Below are 8,783 nucleotides of genomic sequence, written 5' to 3' on the forward strand. Positions count from 1 at the left end.
AACAGTATGGGGATATGACTAGTTAACGTCGCTGTGTGAAAAATAACCGGCCAATATTAAAAGTACTCTTCTAAAGTTCTAGAAAATATAGTTTTTTAACATGTCCTAAATTTTTAGCTAATTTAGATGTTTGAAAATATTCGTACTTTGGTGTTTTAGTTAATGTTATAGGTAATAGTACATTGCCTAGTTAACGTCGCTGTGTGAAAAATAACCGGCCAATATTAAAAGTACTCTTCTAAAATTCTAGACAATATAGTTTTGTAACATGTCCTAAATTTTTAGCAAATTTAGATGTTTGGAAATACTCGTACTTTGGTGTTTTAGGAAGGATATGTAAACGACAGATAACACCAAAAATATGAAGAAATTATTTCTAAACCGTGTTAAGTCAAAAATCATTATGTTGCTCATTTTCAAGAATGCTGGTTTACAAAAAGCACGACATTGTCTGATTTCGTGAACAAAGCCACACATAACATTGTTTCCTTTCGTTTCCTTTATAATCGGTTACCCAACTGAAGCTATGAATACCAGATTTATTGCGATATCGCACATGAAAACAGTCACTTGTGCACAACCAGAGAAGATCCGATTTAATCAGTTGAGCTGTTTCAATGAGTGTTATCTTGGTTTAATAGCTTTTAATGGGGTTAAGTCCTGCAAAGGTCGAGATGAATTCTACTGTAGACATGACTGCATCATGTGCTCCAGTTTACGAGGGAGTAATGTAACCACTTCGCTGGCGTGATAATCATGTTGATGTCAGAATCAGTTCGTTTTCTCCAGGACGGAAACCTATGTCGCTATACTTACGAGCGTAGATTAATTATCTGGGAAAAAAATAAATTGGAGGTGGATTGCTAAAAGTATAAACCATTACCTGGGCAATCTTCGATACTGCATTCATAGACTTCTCTACTTCTGCCTCCGCATTGTCGTCCTCCATTGGCTGGGGCTGGATTTGTACATGTCCGATAACGGAATGAGTCGCATTCATTATTACAGTTCGTCCAGGAACCCCAACTAGTCCATTTACCGTCAGCTAAAACAACATGAAAAATAACATAATATCCATTATATACCTCATATATAGATTCCTGTCATCTGATTGGTTAAATGTACAGGCATTGAATTAACTATGCCCTCAAAATGAACTATGGACCGGTTCATGGAAATGAACTATGGACCGGTCACGTGCGTCCCGATCAAACTGCGCAATCGCAATCGCAATTTCACCCCTTATTGGCGTAAGGCTCTGTAAATCTTACCCCTAAAAAATGGCGTAATTCGGCGTAAGAAACTGAAATGGACTCCTAAATGGCATAAATTCTAAAACAAACCCACCCACTGAAAAATGTACCCTAAACATGCTAAACGTCGAAACTTAACCTGAAAAGCACTCTTTTTTCTAAAAACGTCGACGCCGCCACAAGGCCAAAAATCAACCCTTTTTCGACATTTTTTTGGACGAGCATGCGTACCACTTTGGTATGCGAGTAACACCCCCCCCCTCCGGGGGGTGTCTTAGGATGTATGGATTTCAAACCATCATTTTGCTTATACGATTACAATGACTCACTTGGACAAACAACGTCTCCGCAGTTAAGCGTTTCTGTGTCCTCTCCGGTACACATGGTTCCACCATTTGCTGGTGTAGGATTCGAACAAGACCTTGTTCTCGTCTGGGTACCACCTCCACACGTCACTGTACAATCACTCCAATCACTGAACTCCGTCCAACTCCCGTCGACTGGATAGAAAATATATTTAGGTATGTTTAAGGGTTGTTTTAAGTTTTGAAGTAGGCCCATGTATAACTCCAGACAGGGACTCGAGACTGTGGTCCAGTCTATGTTCAGTGACGTTAGATATTACGGGTAATCAGGGTAATGAGAAAAAATATGCGCAGTCTTTAAACATTTTTTCTTGTTTTTATAAGGAAAATGGGGGATGGGCTGTCAGACTTGTCACACACCTTTAATATCTTATAATGACCGTAATATTTACCCGGGCATCCCTGAGTATTGCAAGCGCCCGTCTGGCTCCCGTAGCCTGAGCAGTCATCGCCACCGCTTGATGGAGGAGGATCGTTGCATTCACGAAGACGGATTCGCACACCTCCGGCACATGAGGCTGTACAGTCCTGCCAATTATTCCATGTACCCCAGTTACCGTCAACTGTGAAAAATGTACGATGAAATTAATAAAATATGATCAGACTGATGAGAATAATTATTAACAGATTTTGAAACATGTCATTCTGAAACAAACATGCATGATCTAGACCTACACAGCAATTATGTGCTAATTTGATGCAAAGGTGTTCCGGGTCCAGTGACTTGGGGAAAAAAGTGAGTTGAATTGGCAATATCATATTAAATTCAGACTTCTACTATACCAGGGGGTGGGGGGGGGTCACGTCACTCGACATTGGAAGTCACGGGGATGTGCGTAAGCCTACAGCAGTTCGCGGGTCTTTGGGTGAGAGCCTAGACACCGAGAAGAGGGGTCTTTCAGTGAGAAGGCCGAAAAGGGGGTCTTTCCGTGAGACTGGGGAGCATCTTACCCAAAATGAGGTCATTCAGTGAGACTGGGATACATTTTAGGTCAAAATATAAAAGTTATCAACATTTGAAATTGTTTGACAAAATATTTGAAACATTTGAAGAAAAATAATGATATAACGGGGAATTCAGCGAGAGATTACAAGAAATTTTCCTAATTAAACATTTCAGAAAATAGGGGGGGGGTCTTTTGGTGACAGGAAAACAAAAAGGGGGTCATTGAGTGAGAAGGAATTCAGTAAAACAAAAAGTGGGTCATTGGGTGAGAGGGAGTTTAAAATGGGGGTCAATGTGAACGCACATCCCCATCAACCATTTTGAATAGCCCCCCCCCCCACCCGATCTACTCTCCCCCATGGTGCATTTAGAACTGGGGGAATCAGGTATTAATGAACTACAAGGGTACTTAATCGGTCCTTCCATCGGATGGGATGTCAATTGTCGGTCCCGTGTACTATGAGCCAAAAACTGTTTGTCCTTGTATTGTATTGTATCTCACATTTAGTTTCACAAAGAGTAGGGGGTTAATTTATTCTAACTTTCCAATTCTGTCCCGGTCACTAATTGTGGAGCAAAATCAACAGTGTGTTATGCCACCAGTTTTATTTTACTGTCTGCTGCATCACTAAATGACATATTTGTATGCCTTAAGGGCTGGGGTATGAACGTTTATTTATTTTGGGACATTAGAGCACATCAGACATATCGAATCGCATTCTGAATACGAAGAATGTCATTCTGATATCAAATAATTTTGATTTTTTGAAATTCGCAATTCAATACACATTTTATGGCAAATCATTACAAATTGATATTTTTGATATTTAACAGTACTCGAAGTAAACTTTATAAATCTGATGATTTATACTTAAAGTGTATGTAGGTGGGATGAAAAGCCGACGATCAATTGAAAATGTTGACCTTTCGTATTGAAGATATGGATTTTTTCCAAAACACCAAAAAAAATAGGTCTTTTGGGGAAAAAAATTCATATCTTCAATATGAAAGGTCAACATTTTCAATTGACCGTCGGCTTTTCCTCCCTGCTACATACACTTTAAGAATATATCATTAGATTTATATAATTTACTTCGAGGACTGTTATATATCAAAAATTTGAAAAATATCAAATTTTTATAATTTGTATTATATTGTGATTTTCAAAAAATGAAAATTATTTGATATCAGAAAGACCTGCTTCGTATTCAGAATGCAATTCGATAGGTCTGAGGTGCTCTCATGTCCCATAAAAAATACTGTCGAAACGCAATAAACCCTCATTTTAGATCCCTTAATATAATGGGGTTTTGCAGTTATCCTCATTAAAGTTTTAACATACACTTTAAATTGTGAAAAGATTGAATTACTCTAGACAAAATTCAACGAAGACCTTCCAATGAGTTATAAAATAATAGCTTGCCATTCCGTACGAATAGATGATTTATCTTATTTTTAATGCGAAATACGAAGTTGGTCCATTCGAAAATATTCAACAAAATTAAGAAAATTCTGATTGGATGTTCACAAAGAATACATCGTCAATGATGTCCGTTCATAATGGTAAATATGCAGTAAAGTAATCAATTTTAGAAAATACTAATCAATTATATCGAAAAAAATGATATAAATTGCAAACAAGAACATCCTTATGAATTGATCGATATTGAATGTTGGGTTGTACGTATGTGTGTGCATGACGTCGATCACGATCTTCAAAATTATTGATTACAAAATAGGCCTAAGGGTCGGTTCATAGTGAATATTCGAAGGCGAATATTCGGCTTCGAATACTTTTTGTGACGTCAAAATATATACGGCAACGAATAAAATATGATGACACGCCGAGTTGAATCGGATTAAATATCGCGCAACTGATAGCGAGATACTATTGATTCATATGAAAGGCTCGTGGTCACCTGAATATCGTTCGACGAACGATGATTTCAAAAATCAGTCCCAGAACAACGCCAAATATGGATTACAAGACCTTTGACCTTGGATGTACAACAGCATGTTATGATCTAATGGGAAACTGTGCACATCAACAAACACCATTTCTATCAAAAAGGCAACGGCCGATATAATTTGAAACCACATAAATTACTAGTCTAGAGTTGGTTCTTCTCTTGGATTTGGACCAAGCTTTAGAATATCGACTGTTGCGTTTTGAAATAAAACAAACCAGAAATGTATCACCCATTGTAAAAGATCTGGCACATGTACCGAATACATGTACATACATTGGCTGACCTTGTGGATTTCCTGGCCCAGCCATGCTAACCACATAAGAAGATTATACGATTAACCTAGTGCAGCTATTGTCATAGCAGGGTATTATTATGTAATACTCCTGATCCATATTTGGCGTTCTCTTGGACTGAAAATCCCCAATGAAAATTAACCTACACAGTTGTCAAAATACGCCTGGATAGTTCCAAAATGGCTGATAAAATGTTATTAGTGCGGTACAAGCGTGACATAAAAGTAAGGCACTATATAAAGACGTCCAGAAAAAGGAAAATGTCTGGCAGGCAATAGCATTCCAATGCTGTAGTGATGGTAAGTAATGCAAATAATATGATATTTAGGCTTACAAACATAACCTACAAAATGTACAAGTGAATGTTTCCATATTAACGTAGCTCTATGTAAATCGACTGATGCAGAACTCAAAATTCAGATTTATGCCTCCACCCCGGTTTGTCGGACATAAAGAATGTTTGGCCCCAGATCCAGATCCCCATGCATCTGCCCCTGGCAGAGGATGTGGGAGGGTCGGGGGGGTAAATTATTGGTTATTGATATAAAAAAGCGTTTGCCACGGAGGTTCACCCATTTTGTCATCTTTTCCGCAATAGCGGAATTCTTGACGTTTTGGCACCTATAAATGATGTTATTTTGGCCAGAATAAAGATGAAATGCGTTGTTATCAGTCAAATTCATAATTATGATTAATAATTAAGGATGCAAATATAAGTAACATGTAGGCCTAGGAATGGAAATATAGCGCTTTGTAATAAATCTCTTCATAAATTATGCAGAACAACCAAAACCACGAACGTTGGTACCCTATTGTGTGTTCTTTTTAAAAAAAATTATTGTTTATTTCTATAGGCCTAATTTGTGAATCAGGCATTAAAACACACTTAGGCCCTATAGCAATGTAGGCCTACACAAGTTCGGAACGAGACTTTTTATCTTTTGACGCGTATTCCGGTCGAATGCCAAGATTGATTGCTCAATGAATCATGAAATGAGAGCAATACTACTTTGATGATACCGATCTCAAGTGGGTATCAGCCAATGAAAAAAGTATTCGCCAGAAATATATTTGCTTCAGTTCAATTTTGTTGAACTCGATAAATATATATTTGGTGGGTCACCGTGGGTGGTCTCATATATAACACTTGTGAGGGCTGTCATATTTGTCGTCGCTTCAATCATGTCTTATGTTATTTATTTATTCATTTATTTATTTATTTATTTATTTATTTATTTATTTAATTAATTATTTATGTATTTATTGACTTATTTATTGACTCATTTATTGACTTATTTATTTATTTTTTATTTACTTATTTATCTATTGACGCATTCATTTCTTGATTTGCTTTGTAGTTGAAACCTGCAAGAAGGTATGGGTCAACCTCCGCGCCGGTTACAGGCAGGTCGTCGTAAATGCCCCGAAAAGCAAATCTTTTTGACTCCTATTTAGACCCATTACAGACATTAAATCATGACAATAGTTCAATTGAGTTTTAGTATTATGATTTTATTAACTTCGTTAAAGAAATTTTCTAAATTTTGCTTACCTTGGTCAACGGGCAATACTTGTTAACAGTCGGGCAACGCTGTGAACTGTAGAAATATATCTTTCTCCGGTTCATAGTTTTATATTCGAAGCCGCATATATCTTGACGACCAAAAAGTATTCGAAGCCGAATATTCGCCTTCGAATATACACTTTGAACCGGCCTTAACTATAATAAACTGAAATTATTTTTAGCAACAATGGTTTTATTAAAAAAAGAAAAATACGTCTCAAATAAGATTCGCGGCCGAGCCTGGAACCATTTTGTTTTTTAAATTTGTTAATTTTTTTTTGTTATTATTATTATTCTAGATGCTACGTTGCTTATTCAACATCAACATTAATAAAAACACAAAAAATAGCTCAGAGCTTAAATTCAAATCGATTTAAAGCATTTGGTCAGTCCGTTCTTTCTGGTGTCTGGTACGTGTCTACAATTTTTATTTATGATTTCCCGTGTTTTAGTATCTCGACGTGTTTAGTATTTCCCTCAATGAAAGTTGAATATTTGTAAACTATACGATATTTTAAAGTTGATAACATGTTTCTTACCTTGCGCCAGACTAGATATAACACATGTTCCCTTGAAAAAAAAATGAAAAAAACATATAGTTTAAATATCACCCTTTATGGAAATAAAGAATATTCATTTAAATCTAAAATAATATTTTATTTGGAACTAAATTACTTCTAGCTTAATAAACCTGGCAAATCCTTTGATTGGTTTCGAGTAATATTTGACCAAATAAGCATATCGGTTTATTAACATGAAATGGTTCAGTCAAAGCAAAAAAATATGTTTATAATCCCTTTTATAATAACATTTTCAACAACACATTTTGCAATAAATTACCAAAAATCGTTAATAAGATAATAACTGCACCTTCAGCGTTTTGTTTCAGAGGTCCATTAAACTTGACAATTTCATCACATGTGTTCATCAGTGTAACAATAATGTTTTAAACACGGCCACGTTCATTGAAAAGAAAATGGTATATCTCAATATTTATAGGTTAATAATTTGATCTACATATTTCGCTTTATCCCCAAAATAGTGAAATAAGGAACACGGGGCATCATTCTCCAGTTGAAAACATTATAACAACAATTTGACAGGAATGTTTTAGTTTAGAAGTTTTTGAACAGTTATAAACACCTTGCCAGTCTCCAAACACCTGAACACTGTAGTCTTTTTATCAGTTTTTATTGTCCCAGGTGTTCAAATTTTAAAATTGTGTTCAAGAAGGCAACTGTTAATACCTCTGACACATAATTACACGAATAAAGAGGTGTCCGATATTGTTATATAGTTATTGAAAAATTCAAATGGTGGTATTGGATTTTTATTTAAATTTTGGAATAGTGAAAGTTTTTTATTTATTTTTTTTGTTTGCGTTTTTTTTCTGGTTTTGGTGATATGGAATACGGTTAAAACAAGAAAGAACTACTAGTAGGCCTATATATTTTAGAATATTTCTTAAAACACAAAATGCAAAATTATGGACGCGTTGGCGGTATTTTGTAAAATATATAATGTATCTTTAAGGACCACGCCCAAAAGATTCCAAACTTATTTCAAATGAAATTTGAAATTTGTCAGCCATGAAAGATCATTTCTACCATCTACAGCCCAATTATGGAATTCTCTACCTGCCCAAATTCCAGCCATTAGATCGAGGGCCAGCTTTAGCAGGGAGGTTAATCGCTTTCTGGGTGCATCCTCGTCAGTAGCTTCTAAATGATTTATTTGTCTCTGCTGTTAATGCCCAGTTATGCCATGTCGTAAAAAAAAAAAAAAAAAAAAAAAAATGGAGGCGGGGAAAAGTGGCAACATGTGACTGAATGCACATGTATCGATATTTTAGACATGAAATAATAATAAAAAACAACAGTATTAATACCCGGTAAGCAATCAAATTTTGTGAAAAATAAGAATGCACGGTGAAGCATCAAAAGTAGTGTAAGTGGATCTGCAACGAATACATTACTTGAAGAGCTAGTAAGTGTTCTAAGATATTTTAAGTTTTAGCATCTTTGACATTTCGTTTACTTAAAAGTCGAACTCTTGATATTGCATTTTACGACTATTAGTACTTACCAATACGATGAAAACTTTCAGTACAACAGAGTTCGCCATTATGGTGCTGATTATATGAGTTGTTCCTTATATTATTATGAGTAAAAATATATAATGATGTTTCAATCTTCAGGTTGGCACTCTTACATCCCTTAAAGTGTTGGAGTCACAGCACATTAACCATAACACTCATGGTTACCTGATTTTACATCTCACTGTCATTCCTTAACTTAAAATAATGACGTTTCACATTTTAAAACATGGACAATTATCCATAAAGTCGCTAAAAAGTCTGTGGTTGTGGCAGAACATGGCAGGCGAGGCGGTT

General features: G+C 35.7%; 1 protein-coding gene across 1 annotated transcript in view; it reads right to left on the bottom strand.

Annotated features, from left to right (window-relative positions):
• Positions 1 to 8,783, bottom strand: part of LOC140138651 (uncharacterized) — a 28,621-nt gene extending 19,838 nt beyond the window's left edge. The window contains exons 1-5 of the mRNA XM_072160391.1: positions 8,477 to 8,783; positions 6,931 to 6,961; positions 2,011 to 2,181; positions 1,583 to 1,753; positions 884 to 1,045 (exon numbers count right to left, since the gene is read on the bottom strand). Of these exons, the coding sequence (XP_072016492.1) occupies positions 884 to 1,045; positions 1,583 to 1,753; positions 2,011 to 2,181; positions 6,931 to 6,961; positions 8,477 to 8,515 (574 nt within the window). The 5' untranslated portion in view covers positions 8,516 to 8,783. The remainder of the gene's footprint in view (positions 1 to 883; positions 1,046 to 1,582; positions 1,754 to 2,010; positions 2,182 to 6,930; positions 6,962 to 8,476) is intronic.

This window comes from Amphiura filiformis, chromosome 18 (genome assembly GCF_039555335.1).
Source record: "Amphiura filiformis chromosome 18, Afil_fr2py, whole genome shotgun sequence".
Classification (NCBI taxonomy): domain Eukaryota; kingdom Metazoa; phylum Echinodermata; class Ophiuroidea; order Amphilepidida; family Amphiuridae; genus Amphiura; species Amphiura filiformis.